This window comes from Trachemys scripta, chromosome 3 (assembly GCF_013100865.1).
Source record: "Trachemys scripta elegans isolate TJP31775 chromosome 3, CAS_Tse_1.0, whole genome shotgun sequence".
In the NCBI taxonomy this organism is placed as follows: Eukaryota; Metazoa; Chordata; order Testudines; family Emydidae; genus Trachemys; species Trachemys scripta.
The window spans coordinates 109,522,745-109,544,884 of record NC_048300.1 but is presented as its reverse complement, the minus strand read 5'-3'; the positions used below and the strand labels follow the sequence as shown (position 1 = coordinate 109,544,884).

The 22,140-nt window shown below is 41.4% G+C and overlaps 1 protein-coding gene across 1 annotated transcript in view; it reads right to left on the bottom strand.

Annotated features, from left to right (window-relative positions):
• Positions 1 to 22,140, bottom strand: part of THEMIS (thymocyte selection associated) — an 85,492-nt gene that overhangs the window by 51,003 nt on the left and 12,349 nt on the right. The window contains exon 3 of the mRNA XM_034765715.1: positions 17,697 to 18,742. Coding sequence (XP_034621606.1) covers positions 17,697 to 18,742 — 1,046 coding nt within the window. The remainder of the gene's footprint in view (positions 1 to 17,696; positions 18,743 to 22,140) is intronic.

Below are 22,140 nucleotides of genomic sequence, written 5' to 3'. Positions count from 1 at the left end.
AAGGACCCATCTCTCTCTGTCATGTGGAGTTACCAGCCATCCACTTCCTATGACTATTTTAACCAGACTGGGATCCACGTGACGTTCCCTTTCATTCTCCATTGGTGCTATTCCTGACTAGTCACAACAGATATAACTAAAGGCTTCCCCAGCCACTCCAACTTTTTGTTATCCGAGTCCCAACATTAGTGATAAAAGCATCTTAAATATTTATCAACAGAATTATTTTACATCCTACAGCAGTACTAATAAAATGAAGAAAGTAACACCAAATACCATTATCTGTAACTACCATTCTACAGTATCAAAAATGGGAATAAACTATATGTCCATCCATGGCTCAAGGACAATCAATTTCAATGTTTAGACATTAAAAATATCATACTCCACTCTTCTATAGTGGATTCCCCTCATCTATCCAAACCCTATCCAGCTGAAAGTGGATATACCTTTCTATATTGATTTTATTATCCCCATAGTTTTTACTCTAGATCACAAGGTACCCATGCACTAATAAGCTTCTAATAAGCAAACATGGAATCTTCAGAACTATGAGTGTCTTTGAAACCTTTAATCTCTTTGATTAGCTCCTCAGACAGCATCTTCTCTCTCCTGATTATCCTTATCCTATTCCTCTCCACAAATTCTCTCTGGAAATTCTCTCTCTCTCTTGTATTCTGTTTATGGGTTCTCTTGAGCTTGACCTGCTGCTGCACTGATGGAGATCTTCTCATGTCAGTTCTCTTTGCCCCGAGTCTCAAAACATAATCACAGCTCTTCTAGAGACTTTTTATGCTCTGCCACAGTTCTGATAGTGTAATCTTGATTTTTCAAGGAAAAGGCAGAACTTCAGTGGGAAGCCACAGCATTTTTTTATATTACCCTGGTTTTTCACTGCAGTGATTCTGCTTAGCTCCCAGCTCTTTCTTAATATGAGCAAAGACAGATCTTGAAAAACAGACATTGTTTGTTCCTATATTCCCAATGGGGTATGTTCTCCAAGGACTCTCCTCTTCTCATTGTTCTCACGGTAGCACAGTTGAATAATCACATCCTTAGGGCAAGAGCTCACAGCTGATTGTGGAAACAGTGTGTGCATTAGGCCTTGTCTGTTGGTCTGATCCAAAGCCCATTGAAGCCACTGGAAAGACTCTCCATGAGAGTTGGTCAGTAATTTTCCATGTGATGGTTTTTCTGACTGAAAATGCAGTTTCCTCAAAATTGGGATGCGCAACTCCCAGGACTCCCCACTCCCAGACTCCCCAGGCTGCTGGCTGGCCAGAAAGTCTGCCAGCTGGGGAGCCAGGCAGCCCAGTTCTCCAGGGAGCCAGCAAGCCAAGGAGCGGGGAGCTGGTTAAAGCCTTGATTGCAGGGCTGCCTGGGAAACCTGGGATCTTGGGGAGCCAGCCAACCAGCTGGCTGCCTGGCTCTCTGGGGCGTCAGCCAGTCATGGAGACCTGGGAGCTGGGCATCCCAATATTGCAGAAACCTGCACTGTTTCCATAGCCAGCTGTGCGGATCATTATGTAGCTGCATTACCATGCAGACAAGGACAACGATAATGACAGTTAGGCAACCCAGGAAGCCACCTACACATGGAGTTGGGCAGCCAGAGTCAGGCAACGCGGGGAGGTGGGCAAACCAACATCTTTTGTTTAGGTTCTCTCAAACCAGAATTGTTTGGGAATTTTCCTGTCACAAAACTTTTTATTTATTTTTTACCTTTTGTCCTGATTTGGGACAACTTTTTTCCCCATAAATTCAAAACATTTTGTGGGTGACAAATTCTATTTTCCAGCCATATTGACTTTCAGTGACTTCATTGGACTTTGAATCAGACCCTACTTGTGCAGATGCTCCTTTTTCCTTCCTGGGGAGTTCTATATTTTTCTATGGTTTCCTGTTTCTATTCCTTCTGACACCCTCTTATTCTTGATACTACTTCTCTCCCCAACCCATCCATTTTTATCTCCAGATCAACCATTTTGCTTTCTCTCTACCACCTAAAGCTTGGTATTGACATCACTTAGCATATCTAAATGTTCATTTATGCCTGCCTGAATTTCATCCACTCTACCAATGAGTTCTAATCTGTTATGAATTCCCGGTAGAACTTGTGTCTCAGATTTCCTTGATATCATTTCAGGCAATTCTCTGATGTCTGCCTTTGTGGCAGACACATCCCTATCTTTTCCCATTGCATTCTGTTTATGAGGGCAACATGGTGAGTTCCACAATTTGCTGCTTCTTTTGGCAGCTCACAAAAAAGCTTTCATTATTCAGAGGTGCTTTTCATAACAAACATCTGAGGATTTCCAGACACTTGTTAGCTGGGATTTCAGGTTCTCAAACTCATTAAACTGGCACATGTAAAAACTACTGCAGTGGAGTTTTAGTGCATGACTAAGCAGCAGCCATCTTCCCATTTCCCATTTCCTAGAACTGGAAGGGACCTTGAAAGGTCATCAAGTCCAGCCCCCTGCCTTCTTGCTGACTTGAGGCCTCTTGCCTCCCTATCATTATGTAGGACTTATTTTGGGGTTACTACAGTGGTAGATGGGGAGAGAGTGCAAAACAAAACAAAACAAAAAGTGAGAATCCATAAAGGTGGGGGTGACTTCTGTGAGGCAGCAGGCCTGTGTAGCAAGGCGGTGAGACACCCCACAGCCCCGCTGAGGGCCAAACCTCCCCTAATCCCAATGTGGGCGGAGCCACCGGGTCCGGCGCCCACCCCTCCGAGGTCACGGCCCCGACCTGGAAGTATAAAAGCCCGCCTGTAGAGTTCAGTGGACCCCAGGCCAGCGGAGAGAGCAGACGTCCGTGGCCGAGCTCCCGCTTGGGAAACAGCCGCAGGCCGCGACCGGCCTGCTGACTCACCGGGCCGGTCGAGCCTACCTCTCGCCCGGTACCCCGAGGAGGACTGGCCATGCCTGCCCCGTGCCAGCTACCCTGAGGAGGAGTCGAGCCTGCCCTCCGCTACCTACCCAGAGGAGCCAATGCTGGTGGAGAGCACCGACGACACTATGATGGCCCAGGTACCATACGAGGGGGAGTGTGGAAGTAGCCTGGGGGCAGCCAACCCCAGTCTGGATGCTACACTGCCAGAGCCGATGTCAGTGTGTTGCGGCCAGGATCCCCACTGACAGCAGTGAGTTTCCGTCACTGCTAGGGCTCCGGGCTGGGATGCAGTGGAGTGGGAGGGCCTGCGTCCCCCCTGCCACCCACTCCTTGGATTGCAGACTCCCCCTGTTTCCCCTGCTATAAGGCCTGGGCCACTGATTGACTATTTGTTTGCTGCCCAGCCCTGACCTAGGGCCTGGGCTGCCACAAACTGACCCAGCTCCTGCTACAAAGCCTGGGCCTCTGAAAGACTGTTTGCTTGCTGCCCGCCCTGACTTAGGGCCTGGGCTGCTATAAATTTTGCCTCAGCCCTTGCATAAGGGCCTGGGTTTTGGACCTCTTGACTCAGCCCCTGCTTATGGGCCTGAGCCCTAACTGTGTGCCTGTTGTCCCAGACTGCCGCCGGACCAGAGCGAGGCAGTGGGACACCCCACAGCCCCACTGAGGGCCGAACCTCGGCCCAAACCTACTACAGCCTGCTGGTAGATTTTCCAAGTAGGAAGTTAGAGGAGAGGAACAGGACTCACTCAGATCCTATATTTTCATGGGCATATATTTTTCTACTTAAGAATTGTATATTTCCCCTTATTTCTAATATCAAAGAATTATTGATTCTTGAAGTCTGGCCTTACCTATTTCTTCCAATCAGCCCTGCATGCATTTTCTATTTTAATATTTATTTAGGAAGTTTAGCTTCCTGCTGCACAGCATCAACATCTTTATTAAACCTACCTCATATAGACCCAAAATTCATGAGAAATATCTCTGAAAGCAGAAAAAGTAATGGTTATGTGGAAGGAAAGGAGGGGCTGCAACGAAAATCATTTGCTTAAGTATACAGCTTATGTTTTATCAATTTAATTCTAGACAAGTCTTCATTCTGCTGTGAATACAGATGCGAGGAATATGTTAATGGCAGATTTTGGTAGTTCCATCCATAGAACTGCAAAGCCAAATGGAAGTGATCACTTTTCTTTTCATTTTTTTAGATTTTGTGATTCAAAAAATACTGCAAACCATTTAAAAAAAAATCAAGAAATAGCATAACATTGCAAGAACTTCCTGAAAGAAGATAATAGTCTTTAGCATAGAATCATAGTTAACTATCATGTCCTGATACTTTTTGGTAACTCAACTAAATTCCAATTTGGACAATTACATTCTCTCTTCCTCAGTTCTAGCGTTGAGCAAATAACTGGCCATGATTAACTTCCTCAACCCTAAATTCTGCAAGGTAGTTAAAGCCATACCTAACTTAAAGCACATAAGTAGTCCCAAGTTAGGCATATGCAATAGTACCTTGCTGAAACAGGTCAACAGTAGATTTAACCTGTTTCTGCTTACTGAGAGCCCAATACTGCCAACTTTACTCCTCTTGAGACACTTGTGCTCCACACATACTGTCCATGAAGTTGTAAGCATGGCAGGATTAGGCACTGGATGTCTGTGTAGGTTGTGATTTCCTCGTTATTAGAATTTACTTGATAATTTTTTGTTGAGTTAGTTTTTTGTTTTGTTTTTTAAATGAAGACTATTGCTCAATGCTTAACAGTTTTCTCAATCTATTTGATATTCACTCTTTAAAACCTGAGCTGTGTAAATTGTGATTGGTAACATACAGTAGGTCACATGATACTTTTTCTGTTTCCCAAGTATAGTATTATTATTGTTGTTATTGATTTATTTATTTTTTGTATTATTGTAGCACTGAGAAGCCCCAGTCATGGAGCAGGACCCCATTGTTCTAGGTGCTGTATGCTTATAATCAGAAAGAAAGTTAGAAAAGAGCCACTGCAGTTTTGAATCTCTCAGGATGGGTGGCAGTTTAAGTAGAAGTAGCAGATAAACAGGATTAGGGAACTTCAGAAAATCTTAAACCTCTTCCTTCTTGGACCACACAGGCCTCACCTGATACACCCTTCTAGATTTATCAGCCAGGTGAAAAGGTTAGGTTTAGTTTTTGTTTTGTCACATTCACTGTGTGTGCTCCTAATTGTGAAGGGTGCATTCAAATCTTTGTCTGGTTCATTTACTTGCTAGAGCTCTGGCAAAGGGTTTTGGGAAACCATGTCAGCCTGCTTTATTAAATATATAAAATATACAAAACCCATTGTATTTACTGGTCTTGTGACTTTCTGCCATTGACAAAAAGCAGTTGTGTGTGCACGCATGCACAGTTCTAGTTTGGTCCACAATAGAAAATGAAGAGAGGGACACTCATCCTGAGGAAATTAGAATATTTTCCTTGCTGTTTCGAAGGTGGGCTTTTTTGTTTTGTTCTTTAAGGCTACCCAGATTTATCATTGTTAATATTTTCTATATTTCTGAGCAGAACGTGAAGTTAAAGGAAACTTCCCAATGATTTCAGTGGGCTTTGGATCAGGCCCTAATTGCGCAGTGATTGTTTCCCACCAGTCCTCGGGGTGTGGGAAGGTTATAAGATTAAGCATTAGGTCAAGGGTTCTCAAACTTTTTTTTCATAGTATGGCCAACATCTTGATAGAGAGGTTCTCTCACACAGACCTCGTCTTCCCCTCCTCCTTTTTTCCAGCTGTTCTTACAAATCTATCAGATATTTCTTTTAATGCTGTGTTTGGCCAAAAGTAGAAGCTGGAAACAAAAAACAGATCCAGTTCCATGTGACCAACCAATTCTCTGTGAATCACCTGGTGCTTCCCAGACCATAGTTTGTGGACTACTGTATTGGAAATGATCTAAGACAAATTACTCAGTAAATGTAATTCTCACAAGATACCATGCCCAATATGGTTACAATGAGAAATAGCAACACATTTTGGTTCTGCACTACCATCAGCAGAAATACTAAACCAATTCACTTTGGGACAATCACTATATAGAAAGAACAGGAGTACTTGTGGCACCTTAGAGACTAACAAATTTATTAGAGCATAAGCTTTCGCGGGCTACAGCCCACTTCTTCGGATGCATATCTTCGAAGAAGTGGGCTGTAGTCCACGAAAGCTTATGCTCTAATAAATTTGTTAGTCTCTAAGGTGCCACAAGTACTCCTGTTCTTTTTGCGGATACAGACTAACACGGCTGCTACTCTGAAACTTGTCACTATATAGAGACATGCTTCAAGAAAAAACAACAACATGTAAGTAGGCATTCAGTACGTGTTTTATAATCACCAGTCCAAGTTGTATAGTAAGGCATGAGAATAAAGGAGACCAATGGCTTTCAATATGCAAAGATGTGTTTAAGTTTTCTTTTTGTCTCAAACTCTGATCTGCACTTGGGAGAACACTGTGCTACTGCTACACTGGCCCATGTTCTCAGATGGGTAACAATGAGCATGCTCAATGAGAAAACTGACAGAAGAAAGATATAAAGCAACAAGTCAAGAAAGAATGCTAAAGTCACAGTTTGACAAAATCTTAAGTGATTTGATAAGGAAAATGATAGAGAAAGTCTCTCTCGGATTCCCCCGAGGCAGATTATAACACAACTGCATGACTTGTCATGTGTTGCTCTTTCTTATAACTACAGATAGTGATCATCTGACAATCACAGGAGATCCATGGCATTCACAGACTTTGAATCATGAGCCATAAATCCAGGAGATATAACTGTATACTATAAAAGTCTGGACTCAGACTATGAATCTCTCTCTTTGGCACTTATCGGTCCCCATGTCACAATCAATCAGAAGTGATGCTGTGGCACAACAAATATCTCCTAAGAGTCTTTACTTTGCCTTAGAGGAAACAACATAACACACCTTCCCCTTTGCAGTTATACTCCATCAGGCTGGTTCAACAATTTTCCTGTCCAATGCACAATCACTTTCCAGTACTAGGGGCACATATAATGCTCTTTGCTTCAAAAAGCAACTATCTGAAAGGACTGAAAAAACTCCGATTTTGACATGACTCCTCTACATATCTTTTTCATGGTGTAAGAAGTTAGCTAGATAGTATGACCATGTAGAAGAAGGGAAATGCAAATGCCTCTAATGGTGAGACAAATTCTGCTCTAGAGTGTACAGTAGCGAAACCTTTTAGTATCTTAAATGATATATTACCTTTATTTAGTGTTTTGCATCTGATCTCAATATACTATATTTAAAATAATCACTGGCCCAGCACAGCAACACTACTTGATGGGTAGGATAGGAAGAGAGGAAGAATGCCATATTCATAGTGAAACTTTTTTAAAAAGAGACTTTTAATCCAATATTGCTCTGACTGAACAAAACAACCAGCTTTGAAATGATTATAGATTCAGAGCCATATAAAATGACTTAATTGCATTCTGAAGAATCTGCAAACACCTGAAGTACAAATGGAGGGACCCCTTCAGTAGGATGCAGACAGAAAGCTCTTCAGTGAGGCTGCCAGCCCAGCATCAGCAGAGAGAAGAGCAGCTCAAATTAGGACATTCCCTACAGAATGGTGCAGTCTCCCATCAAGGTCAGGAGGCTCTTGGTTTTAGCTGCTCTCTGCACTGATCATGGGCCACAGTGTAGCACATGCCTGACTTCCAATGGAATGTCCCCAATTCAACACATGCCTAAATGCTTTGCTGGATCCAGGCCTTAGAGAGGAGATGATCTAGGCTGTTTCTTTAAAGTTAGAGCTAATCAATGCAAGACTTGTATCATTAGAGCTCCCCCTCTCTCTTGCTGCATCCAGAGACAAACAGCAAGAGGGATTCTACTTATAGAGAGGTAGCCTACATTTCCCCAACCCACTTACAGCCATAGACTTCAAGTAATGGCAAAAGTGATGCTGGGCAGTGTTGTAGCTGTCTCCCTCTGGCCATAGGATGGTTGAGATGATGTCTGTGGACTGACCTGTGACTAAGAGGAGCTGATCATGTCTTCTTCAAATGTCTTGAAATATTTGGACCTGTCTGCGTATATATCTTTGGATTCATGGATTAACCGAGCAAGAAATTACTAAAATTGGTAGGTTCTTTACTTGCATAAAGGTAACTTAATCAAACCCATTGGCTTATGCCAATAATTTCAAAAGGGAGTGTCCCATTTTCATTTGCTAGGGAACTCCTGAGGAAGAGTTCCAAAGGGGAGGAGCTGGTCAGGCCATCACCTTCATAAAACTAAAACCATTCAGAAGAGAAAAAAGCATTGCTTCTGTTTTCTTGCTATTGGCGATGGTGGCTACTGTTGCTATTGGCTACTGACCTCTGGCCTATGCTTCCTTAATCCCATTCCCAGCCAATGGGAGCTGCGGGAAGTGGCGGCAAGCACATTCCTGTGACCCGCACTGCTTCATGCAGCTCCCATTGGCTGGGAACAGCGAACCGCGGCCACTGGGAGCTGCGGGGGGCCATGCCTGCGGACAGTCAATGTAAACAAAATGTGTCACAGCCTGCCAGCAGATTACCCTGATGGGCCATGTGCCGAAGGTTGCCGACCCCTGTCACAGAACCTTCATCCTTTCATTTCCTTAGTCCGTAGGTCTTGCCATTCCTTTGGAAGCTCCTCCATGGCCACACTTTTAAAGCCTTGTTTACTTAAGAATATCTTAATATCCACGCCTTCGTTTTTTAGGGCGTGTTTTGCTGCTGTCAGCCATCTCACTTCCAGGTATTCCAATATGCAATAGCATCCACAGTATTGTAACACAGATACCTGCTTAATTCCATAGTCAGAAACATTATTTCAATTGCTGTACATCATTTCTGCTTTCTGAAGTCCCTGTTCTGATTGTCATTATGCTTGACAAGGAATCGGATAAAATTACAGCTGCAGCCCATTGCACATCTCTTATCCATGTTAGTGCGAACATTATCCACATCAGTTCAGTTGTCAGAATGGTCACATAATTTAATAGCATTTTAGATTTCTGCATTCCAAGACTAGGAACACAGAAGGCTGTTCCTACTCTACTTGTGCTGTCATCTTTTGATTCTTCTGTAGAAACTTGGCAAAGATGGCCCCATTTTTCATAAATAAATTCAGGAATTTCATTCAGAATATGTGGGTTTTTCCTTCTCTCTCCCCCCCCCCCAATTCCAAATCCTCAAATGAGGGAATAATTTGCAGCTGTAATTTGATTTCCCATGACTAAAAATGTTTAGATCTCTCCATTTTTTCTTTTTTACATGTCTCCATCCATTTTTTAAACACGGATAGTATGAGGAAGTCTGTGGAAGTTTTGTCTACTAAGCTCCCAGCAATCCTCACAGATCTGTTATGTACTTCTATTTTCAGGTTCCCCTTTTAGTTTTGCCCAAAAGTTTAGATCTAATAGCTTCATCCTTGGATTTATACATGCTTCTCCAGTGGCTACTTGCAGCACACACTCTGGTGTTGTTATCATTGCGCCACATGCCAATCGCAGAGCTTGGGTGCAGAGCAGTTCCAAGTTTCTTACAGTTGTTTTTGAGGCTGAACCAAAAGCTTGGCATCCATAATCTAAAACTGGTCTTACCAATGCTCTATACATTATCATCAGTATCTTGGTATCTGCACCCCAGTTTTTTCCAGCTATACTTTTAAACAAGTTTTGTATGATATTATCTATGTCACTTTCCCAGTTAATTATTTTGAATTAAACACGACCTCTAGGTACAGACATTTTTGAACTATCTGAATTTTTTCACCATAAAGAAATAAGTCCCTTTATTGCTTAATTTTCTTCCCGGATAAAAGCATTCCTTTTGTTTTTGCAAGTCAGAATTTAAATCCCCAATAATTTCCCCGCTTGGAAATTGTCCGGTGTGCCTCATTTGTCTTTTCTACAGCTACTTGAAGTCTTTTATGATTAGCCCATGTAGCACAGCCATCTGTAAAAAGGAAAATATCTATTCCTGTCTGCACACTTTCTGGGGGGTGATTTATAATAATGGAAAACAAAGTAGGGCTGATAATACTCCCTCACAGAGCTCCATAAGTAAGCTTGTAGGTTTTTGACGTTCCCACTATGACTTGTATGGTTCTGTCACTTAAAAAGTCCTTTATCCACCAAAACATTCTCCTTTTTATTCCAGCTTTGACTAGTTTATATAGGAGGCCAGGAAGACTTTTACCATGAAGTTCTTTGTCCATATGCTTTTTTGTACCTCTATTTGTAATCTGACTATATGGTTAACTGCGCATTTTTCTCTTCTGAAACCACTTTGTACATCAGTTATATTATAATTTTTCTCCAAGTATTCCACAAGTCTTACATTTATCATTTTTTCCATGATCTTCCCTATATACGTTGTGAGGGCAATAGGCCTATAAGTGTCAGGCCTTGCATGCATCTTGCCTGGTTCCCTCACTGGTATTACCAATGCTTGTTTCCGTTCTACTGGCAGCTGTCTTTTCCCAAAAATATCATTATATAACTGCAACAGAATCTTTAGACTTCCTTCTGACAAGGGTTAATGCATTCCATTACCTATATTTAAGGTTAAGATTTTGTCACGGTTATTTTTAGTAAAAGTCACAAGTCGCAGACAATAAATAAAAATTCACAGACGCTTGTGACCTGTCTGACTTTTACTAAAAATAATGAGGGAGGAGAGACTGATGGGACAACTGAAGCCTAAACCCAAGCCACAGCAGCTGGGAGCTCCAGGGGCCCCAACACTCGCAGTGACTGAGAGCGCTGAGGTCTCCCCACTGCCAACGGTGACTGAGCGCTCTGGCTCATGGGCTGACAGCTGTGGGCCCGCCGCCCTGGGCTGAAGCAGAAAATGTCACAAAGGTCTCTAAAAACTCACAGACTCTGTTACTTCCATGACTTAATCTTGTCCTTCCTTATATTATCTTTATCTGGAGCTGTATTTTTCCTTTTTCTAGTGGCTAAAATAAGCTCCTGCATGCTAAAACTTTTGTTTAACACATCATCAGCATATTCTCTCCAGCCATTTAATAGTTCACAGTAATCCTCAATAAACCTCCATTTTTTTCACAAAACCTATTTCTTTGATTCATATCACTACTGACCTTTTGGAATTCCTTTGCTAAAATGTCTGCCTTTCCTAAATTGGAGACCTTCGTTTCATTGCTTCATTGTTTAAGACTTTTACTTCCAATTCCAGTCATTCTTTGAATTTGCTTATATATTTCTGAAAACCTTGAACCTTGCTTCAGATCACAACATACATTTCTCCAACTTTCTTTTTTGTCATTCTGATCATTCTTTCCGCCACCACCTTACATCTTTTATAATTCTTTAATATTCACTATATGTTTGTTTGCTTGGATGCCTTATTTCTTTCCTTGATTGCTAATTTGCAATCCTAATTCCACCAGGGAACCGAATTTCTAAATCGGGGGAAATTTGGTGTTTTGTAGATGGCCAGTTCAGCTGCTGCTGTAATTCTTTTTATTACGTTGTTATAGAATTCTCCTAGATTGTCAATTGTAACTGCTACTGCATAAATATTCATCATCCTTAATCTTGAAAGTGCCCCAATTAGCTTTTTAAAATTCCAGTTTGGAACTCTTTTCATGTTTTTTGACATTTCTTCAGCCTTGATACCCAATAAGTATAGGAAATGATCATTTCCCATTTACTAGCTTATTTTATTTGTTGCAATTCCAGATCCAAAACTGAAGAGGATCTATCCAATCAATTAAATCTAGTACGTGCTCCTGTGTTCAATATTACCGTTATGCATATCAATAAATTGTTCTAAACTTTTACCATTTCAGTCAGTTTTCTTACTTCACCATAGCACATTATGACTATTAAAGTGTCTGCAAATTATCAAAGGGTTTTTGACATTACATAATTTTTCTAGTTCTAAATTAATTAATTTTTACATGGATTATAAAAATTATATATCTGTATAAGTGTTTTTGTTCTGCATAGGAATCTTAATAGCATTATGTTCAGAACATAGTTTCTGCGCATCCATTTTGACGTAGCTAAATCCTCCCCTCCTTTGGTAGCCTCTTGATCCCTCCAGAGTATATCATACCCCTGTAGATTGAACACAAGTTTACTTATTACCAGTCTTTCTTGCACACATATTACATTAGGCTTTTTTTCCCCCATTTTAGAGATGGCTTTCTTAAATTCCTGTCTATGCACTATTAAACCATGCACATTCCAGCTAAGGATCATTAAGATCATGTTATTTAAGCTATATTATTGCCTTCCGTCAAAATCCTGTTAATGCGGTCTATTGAGAGGTTGTCTGTCTTTACATATTTTTCTGCTGCATTTGCTGTGATTTCAAACCTTTGAGGTTTTTTCTCCATCTGCAAGGTGCAGTTAATTACTTCTATAATGAACACTATAAACTTCTCTTTACTTACAAGCAATACATCATCTCCCATTCCTCTCATATTCTCCTCCCTGATCAGAGATATGTTCTGCTGCCCCCGTACATCTTTTTTTCTTGCGTATTTTTTTCTATTTTCTGCAGCGTGTATCTTTTGATAGCCTCTGCATGAGATACTTTGTGAACAGGTTTCATTTTTCTCTAGCTTGTTCTCCTGCCGCACATCCTTTATTGCTGCACTGTGCTTTCCCCCGCAAGTACTGCATTTAGGTTCTGTTCCTTCTACTCACTTGTCATGGGAGTTATTTCCTCCACACTTACTGCACCACATTGTTCCCTTACAAATGGCTGGCATACATCCAAACCTTTGACAATTAAAGCACCTCACCAGAGGTGCAGGGAGTAGGACAGTAGCGTAGCTAGCGGGGTGCAGGGGAAGCAGCCGCTTCCCCTCACCCCTTTTCCCAAAGGCGGCCACTGGCCAGAGGAGCAAGGGGGGTCGCAGGCTGGCCACCCGCAGCACAGCCGGCAGCCACGGGGGGGCAGCAGGCGTGTGGCCGAAGGAGCAGAGGGGTGCAGCATGCGGCCCGGCCCCGCAGCCGCGGCCAAAGGAGGGGGAGGCACAGGCTGGCCACCCGCAGCACGGCCGAAGGAGCGGGGGGGGGGGGCTCAGGCTGGCTGCCCGCAGCGCGGCCAGCAGCCATGGGAGGGCAGCGGGCGCGTGGCTGGAGGAGCGGGGGGGCGCAGCATGGTGGCCGGAGGAGCGGGGGGGAGGGGCAGTCAGCGGTGCAGCCAGAGGAGGAGCCAAGGGGGGGGCGACTTTTTTAGGTTTGCTCCCCCTCCTCTTAAAAGCTGGCTACGCCACTGAGTAGGAATATGTGGTTTAACCCCAAAAGATTGATAATCCATTTGGATCCTACTGGGAAGTGTCCTACCTTTAAGTGTTATATGTACAGTCGTAGATGGCATTTCCCCACCCTTACAAAGTAGCCATTTATCAAACAATACTTTATCTTCACCTATACTCTTTTAGATATCATCCTCAAATAATCCTTGTAGAATTTCAAACATAACCCTTCTTACTTCAATCAGGAATTTAGGCCGTTGAGAAGTAACTTTCATTTTCCCGAAGGTTACAGTTTTTAGAAGATTTTCAGCTTGCTCTTTATGCGTACACTCTATCAATAGATCGCCACCCAGCAATTCTTTTAACTTTTTGAATGACACCAACACTTCGCTGTATCCATTCTGCCATTTTCAGGGGGTTAACATCCTCTGCTTTCACATCTTCTATCTCTGATCTGACAATTATAAAATGCTGACTTCTATCCTGTTTTTTTCTTTCATTTCTCTGAATTCCTTATTCTTCAAACCTGATATCTCTCTCTTTTTTTATTTTTCCTGATCTGAGACCATCACTCATCCCCTGCTTTTTCTCCTTCATAATCCAAGACAATTTTCTCTTTTTCCCCACCGACCTCCATTGTCAGGTTCAATGTTCAGCCTCATTTCACCTGGGGGCCAGCTGTAGTCCTCCACTTTGCCTCCTCCTCAACTGCCTGCCAGCCAGCCTTCTCTCTCCGCCATCCTCAGCCACCACCTCCTCTCTCCTTCGGTTCTGTGGCACAGCAGGCTCACTTTCTGAGTCTATGACTGCTCTCCACAGGATTTCATAGACAGGTTATGACAAAGTCTGTCACCTTTCCCAGGACGATTAAAAATTGCAGAATAGCTTTTTTAATTGGGCCCCGTTTTCCTGGCGTTCTGTACAGGTGTTGCAAAGAAAATTTTATTACTCCAAGGTTTCTGAGTTTTCCGTATAAATATCTCCTTTTACTGGTACAGTCTTTACAGATCCATGAGAGATGATTTATTGTTTCTCAGACCTTAAATCCATCCTTAAATTTGTTTGTTAGAAATAGATTACTATTTAATCCACAATGACCTGTTAAAATTCTGAATAGAGCCACTTCACTCTTCCTCTCAGGTCTTTGGATTAAATAAATATTTTCAACTATTGGGCCCGCCTTCGTTTCAGGTGGCCACAAGTTCCTGCCATTCCTTCCTTATCTCATTTTTGATTAAGTGTGTAAATTCAATTTGTTTAATGGGATCTCTAGGTCAACTTGTTCATGCTCAATAGCATTTTTTGCCTCTGTGTTTGCCTATGCGTTGCCAGCAATCCCGAAATGTGCCAGGATCCATGCTATTACTACAGTCACATCACATTGCACCAATCTGTTTGTTAGCAGCAATATTTCATTAAGTATATCATTTCTGCGTAGGGTAACCAGATGTCCTGATTTTATAGAGACAGTCCCAATATTAGGGGCTTTTTTTTTTTTTTTTTTTTTAAATATAAGCACCTATTATCTCCTACCCCGTCCCAATTTTTCACACTTTCTACTGGTCACCCTATTTCTGCTGTCAGACTTGCCATTGTATAGTGCCTGCAATCCTGATAAGGAATCAGACAGAAAGGCAGCTGGCCAACATCCTAGGCCCAACTTAGTGTTAGCTCAGCCATAAAGACAGAGATAATGTTAATTAGCCCTCTGGCTTTCTTGAGTCCAAATGCGGGCACACAGAAAGCTGTTCCCACTCTACCTGTTGCTTCCTCTTTGGAGCCATCAATATACATTTGACAGTAATGTCCACACTTATCACATATATATTGATTTGCTATATCTTGTATTTTTATCATTCTTTTCCTTTTTTTTATTTTAGTACATAATTCCATGTCTATTGCGGAAGGATGGTTTTCCCGCGATAGAGTATTTTACTATAGCTATAGATTTTGGCCTCTTGTAAGCCTCTCTTTTCACTGGACTAGAGGACCTCTCGAGGTCCCTTCAATCCCTATATTTCTGTGATTCTATGATTCCACCCCAGTCAGGAAGCAGCAGGCAGATGCAGTTAGAGTCTCCTCCATTTCCCTCCTGCCAGGGAATAAGAGTAAAGGAGCAATCAAAGTGAATTCCCAGCGAGGGGCTATCAGCCCAACCAGAGCATGACCAGCTGATGGCAGGAAGCAACGAGATCTCCCTTGCAAGGCAGCAGCACCTAGCCCCAGGGCCACCGACCAAAATACAGCCTTTCACCCAGATCAGGACAAGGAGCAACCAGGGGCAGAGCCCCCAGGAGATGCCAGAGTTAGTTGAATATCAGCTGGAGAGATGCCAGAGCCAGCTAGGAGCAAGGTAATTCCCATGATCCTAAAGTTCATTCCATGCATCAACCTTCTTGGATTTATGTTCTGCTCATTTGGATGTTTGCAGTCATTTATGCAAATGAGGCAATGCACAGTCATAAAATATGCAGATTAGACCATTTATCATTTAGGCAAATTTCTGAACCTTCAGACTTAGCAGGTATGTTCAGAAGAAAATTGTAGCCTCCCTCCCCTCCCCTACCCCGCCACCACCACTATAATCATCACATGGGCAAAAGCAGGAAAACATCAGTGCAGATTCAGGTATTCTCAAAGGCCTCTCTCTGTTCAGGTTGGAGAGATAATACATTCTGTTTGACTCTAAATCTATTATATTAGAGCTTGGGGGTTTAATCTTATGAATAAGGGATAGCTACTTGTTTCACCTTTCCAGGAAAAGAGAATTTACAAATCTGTACAGAGGTAACATTTTGACTCTAATTTATTATTTATTTATTGCAAGCTTTCATAAAAATGTCATTTGCTTAAATGTGTTTCTGTATCCAAGTATTTGAAGTCTACAGTTGCAATCGCTCACAAATGTACAAATGAACCATAATGTATCTCTGTTATTCTAACTGCCCCCTCCTAGCTGCAGTAAAATAACATCTTTTGCACAATACTAATACAGAGTCAGATACCAGCTCATAGTTCTCACACACATACCCACTGGTACCAGTGGGCAGTCTGCCTCCTTCCGACTGGTGGTTTAGTTGCCTATGAAATAGACCTTGGGAAGAGTTCTTGGGTTCCCATCCAGTACCTCAGACCACAACATCACACAGGCCTCAGGCCTCTCTACCAATTCTGGAACCCATGCCTCTATATGTCCCCACTAGCTGGCAGCATGGCTTAATAGGTCCTTGCTATTAGGAATTCTCCCCCTCTCCCCCCGCCAGCAGCTGGCTGTGAGCTCCCCCTCAATCTCGACCCCCCAACTCTCCCCCAAAAAAAGGTCAGTGAAGGGCTTCACCAGCTTGGAGGGAAGACAGAGGAAATCAGCATAGCCTCTTAATTTAATACTTGTATCTGAAGGATTCCACAGGACTGGTATCAAAACAATGTGTGTCTTCCCCCCGATCCACTTCTCCCTGGGCCTGCTTGCTACTTCTGCATGGATCCTCAGGCCCATGGAAAACTCTGTCCTAGGAACAGAGACAGAAAATGCTGCCACAGAGGTGAATAACATTCAGCACATGAGGGGAGAGGCACAAAGATGTTCCCCTCCAAACGTGGATGCAAAAGGCACAATATGGCCCTTATTTAAAAAAAAAATGTAAACATCAATTCCTGCTTGCGTTCCAAGTGGATCATAGTCACCAAGATGGAACTAGTCACATTCTGGAGACTCAACTGCATTAATAATGAATGTTAAATTAGTCTCTTTTTTTTCTTTTGGTGGATTTGTATTTGAATAGGAAAGTGAGAGGGGAATGGGAGCTGTGACTAGAGATACACACATAGTCTGAGCAGGCCCTGTACTTGTTTCCCTGCTGAGTCCTCATCAAGTCACCTTTCTATATATAGCTCTTTCAACATATAGAAGAAAACCAATGACAAGCACAATTGTTATGGTTAACTGCTACTAAAAATACTCCCGTACTTGTCCAGCTATAATGGGCACTTTTGTATGTGCTCTTTGCTTTGGTGAAATATTGAAACTTCAGTAGCTTTATGAAAATCAATACTTTCCATTCAAAAATCTATTTAATATTTGGATACAATGCAAAATATTCAGAACAAAAATATCTCTGTAGAATGTCTATTTGTATTTGAAATTTACACATTCTGTGATCTCTATCTGAACCAAATTCTCTGTTAATGTATCGAATCAACATGTATTTCCCATTTTTAAGTATTTAGCTGTAATAGCCCAAATTGTCCCCTCACTTATACACCAGTGCAACAAAGGATTATTCAACTCCAAACTCTAGGGCCAGATCTTCAACAGATCAGTTTACACCAACGGAGGATTCAGCCTTCAACGTTAAGTTCTAGTAGCTCATTTGTCTATCCTGTGAGGTTCACTGCCATCTCAAATGCGGCATGAAGATAAATGAGTTTAACATAAAACACAAGCCAACATAAAATGGAAGCAGATTGTGAAATATCTCAAACATATGCCAAAGGATATATAATAGAAGAAATGTCCTACCCTCACAGCATGCGGTGCATCCAACACACTTCGTTCTGCTAGAGTAAGAAGAGGTTTTGATTCCAGTGTTGTTGGCTTTTTGGGAGGTCTGGGTGGTGGGTGTAGGGCTTGGTTTTCAAATCTCCTCACCATGTAATATTGTTCTTCACTGATCTCTTCCACAATGGTCCTAGTTGGGGAGGATACAGTTTCAGCAACAGATTTGCTGAGCAACTGAACAGACATATTTAGACGATACACAGGAATTTCCCAACTGTCCGCAGGATCGCCAGCACTGCTGATTAGCAAGTAAGAGTCTGTGATTTCTTCTTCAAGCTGCAGTCCAGGCATAGCAGCCAAGACATCCTCCTCAATGGAGAGATCCCTCACAGACACTTTGACATTAAAGGGCAAGCGGAACTCTTTGCAAAGCTCTGAAAGCTGGTACTGTCTCTTGTCATGAATCACTTCTACAAAGCCACCTTCCATATACATAGGAAGAAGCACTTCCTTATAGGCCTCACTTAGTATTTGTTCACAGGCCAAAACATCTATCACTTTCTTCCTTCCCTGATATATGACTTCTCCGGTCTGGCGCTGTTGAACTAGAAACTGGTCTCCAACAGAAACAGAAAACAATTCTGCATGGGGAGAATCAAAAGCTTTAGTTGCTACAACATGAAGCTGCTCCTTGTCACTTCTTGCTATCTCCAGGTCATAGGCAGTTAGAAACTCCCGAGGTCTTCTTTTGAACTTTCCTTTGTAGCTGGCAGGAATTAAAAAGTGTCTTTTATGGGAATCACTTCTGATCTCAGATGCAAGGATTCTTTTTGCCTGGTACTTTTTGTGAATGACAATTTCTTTCCCAGGACATAATAAATTATAAAGTTGCTGTCTTCCTGTGGGCCCTTCTATTACCTCAGCAACCATAGGAAATTCTTTGCTTGTCCTTTCAAATACATCTTCCATGGATAATGGCTGAAGGAAACAGCTAATATCATAAGAGTCTGTTACATCTATGACTTCAATGTCTAGATCAGAGAGGATATGAACTATATCCCTTCGAACTGAAAGGAAAAAGGTAAAAGTCAATTTTTGTTTTCACACTGATGTTGTAATGAAATAGACACACTCCAAGAGACAACTTAAAAAACCCTCTAAGATGTTGTACAACAATTGTGTCCACAATTTTGCCAGTGTAAACCAATTATCAATGCAAATATTATAATTTAAAATGTCTATTTCATTTGCAGGAGCAATTAGGCAGTTAGACATCTAATGGAAGAGGAGATAAATGAGATGAGACAATAGAGGTACACAAAATAACAAAATGTACAGAAAAGCTCAAAGTGCCCCAGTTTACCTTCTCTAATAATACCAATTGAACAGGAATAAATGTAGTGCATAATGAACTAACAGAACTCATTGCCATAAGATGTCATTGAGGCCAAAAACTAGCAGGATTAAAAAAGGTGTTGACATTAATATGAATAATGAAAACATCTACAATTACTCTATTATAAAAACCAATAATGCTTTTTTAAAAGAAGAGATATAAACCTTCATGTTCCAGGGTACATGGTTAGCTTATCCCAGAATTGTCCACTATTTGCTCCTTCCGCTGAAGCATCGAGTACTGGCCACTGTCAGAGACAGGATACTGCACTAGATGATCTGATCCCGTACAGCAATTCCTATGGTCTTATAATTGCACTTGCAAAATTGTATGTGCTAGTAATTACAGGTGCAAAATTGAGGATACTATTAAGGGTCATTTGAAAATTTGTTCCTAGCTATTTTCATTATAAACAAGTTCTCAGGATGGTGTAATTTAACACAGGAACATTATTTAAAGGCCACCTCCATTAAGTTTTTTATTGTACATACATACACATGCTGCATAGCAGATCCTACATTTATACTTCATGTGTTATGATATACTAATTCTTCACTCATTAAACTCTGTACTTAATGTACATTTTATATAATAAGAATTTATGACAGCTGGTCAGCATGTGTATGCACACTCTGCCCTCATCATCTTATCTTCAGGAGCCAAACATTTTGACTAGGGTGAAGAAATGTTGCCAAACTAAGGGTGACTAGTGAGAATTAAAATAATAGTCTACAAATGGATACATTTTCTGTGACCTGCGGAGGGAGTTACATACATCAATCTAGTTATTGTTGGGGGCGGGGGGAATGGACACATGTATAGCTCCTGCCCACAGCTTCTGAAAATGTAATTAACCACCCTCTTATCACTGATCTTTTAATTGAGAACTGAGTTTGCCTTACTTCATTTAAAATCTATAGAGAGAGCTTCACTGTTTTCTAACAAACAGTGAGGATCCATTTTTTGCAGTTCACAAATAAACAGTTAACCATGTGCAGAGTGATTCATTTCTAAAATCAACATTTAGGAGACATTTAATGTTGTTTACATATTGAACGCATTGTGAAAAACATACATGTGGTTACAAATAAAAACAAGTAAGGCACACATCAGGATGTGGAGTTGAGAGGCAAGTGCATATTTCATATTATCTCACAACCATCTGGTAGTTTTTTAGGAAACTAAACTATTTTTACTTAGGGCTTTGATCCTGCAGTTTGGATCTAAGTGGACATTGGGATACAGCTACGTGGATTGCAGGATTGGGGCCCAAACCACTGAATCCAGCCACAGTTTTGAAAAATGGAGTATTTTAGCATGTGAAGATACACATTAAGCCTATTAGCTGGATATTGGACTTGATGGAATATCTCCAATTAATCATTTAACAAATTTTGTGTCTTGCACAAACAATTGCTGCCCATCCTTCTTTCCTTGTCCTCTGTTTTAGCCAAGAGAAATATCCATTGTAAAAGGGTTTTTTGCAAAACATGCTGCTGAATGACATACACCTCTACCCCGATATAACGCGACTTCAAATATAACGCAGTAAAGCAGTGCTCGGGGGGAGAGGGGGGCGCGCGTGGAGGCTGTGCACTCCGACTGAGCAAAGCAAGTTCAATATAACACGGTTTCACCTATAACACGGTAAGATTTTTTGGCTCCCGATGACAATATTATATCAGGGTAGAAGTGTACTAATATGATTCCATTTTCATGGAGCTGTCTCTGATACAGGCATAAGGCAGAAAAACCTTGCAGGAAAATAGGCACCAATCTGGCAAATACTTGCACATGTGCTCAACTTTACTGCTATGATTAGTCCACTCAAAGTAACAAAGTCAAGTGTGTGCATAAGCCCTTGCAGTGTCTGGGGCTAAAAATGTAATTTTCTTCATGGAAAAGCTGAAAAATCTTGACTGTCCAGTATCTTGCAATGAACAAAATCAATCCTTTTTACAAACAAAAATTATATACATGCGTACATATACATACACAACAATTTTTAAGTGCTTAAAGAAATGATTCACTTATTCTTTCCTGTTTCATGGGCGTTTTAAAAAATAGTCTGTGAATTTTTTAATTTTATTTTAGTTAGCTCAGGATAGAACTCAAGTTTTGTTCCTAACTCGGTCTGCATGCACACAAAAATCTCTAGCTCAAGTTATTTGGTGCTTTAAACCAGTGGCTCTCTACCTTTCCAGACTACTGTACCCCTTTCAGGAATCTGATTTGTCTTGTGTACCCCAAGTTTTACCATACTTAAAAACTACTTGCTTACAAAATCAGACATATATACAAAAGTGTCACAGCACACTATTACTGAAAAAGTGCTTACTTTCTCATTTTGTCTGTATGAATTTTTAGTTTGTACTGACTTCGCTAGTGCTTTTTATGTAACCGGTTATAAAACTAGGAAAATATCTATATGAGTTGTTGTACCCCCTGGAAGACCTCTGCGTGCCTCCAGTGGTATGTGCGCCCCTGGTTGAGAGCCACTACTTTAAACTCAAGCTAGCTGGCCCATCAGGGGGGTGAGTTGAAACTCACTTTCAGCTGATGCTGGAGCTAGTAGTGTAGTGGGGATGCAGAAGCTCAAGTTACAACTCATCAGCTGCTAATCCTATCACTCTGGGTAGTTGCAGTGTGTAGTCACTTGGCTCTCACTCAAGATAGGCTAGCTCAGGCAGAGTAACTCAAGTGTAATAATTTGAGCTAATTGTTGCAGTGCAGACAAGCCCTATGTTGGCTTCTGTAATATAATAATAATAATACCACCTTTGTATTCAGATAGCACCATGTGCATGAGTATCTCCACACACTTCACAAACAATAATTAAGCCTCCTAACACTGTTGTGACATAGATACTTACCTTTATATCTATTTTACAGATGGCTAAATAGAGCCATATATTAAATGACTGCCCCATGGTAACACAGTTAGTCAATAAGAGTTTCTGGGAACAGAACCCAGAACTCTTAGCTCTATGCTCTATCTGCTTGGAAAAAAGTTTCCTCTCTAAAGATAATTTAATAGTAGTAGTACATGTAAAAATGATAATAGCAGTG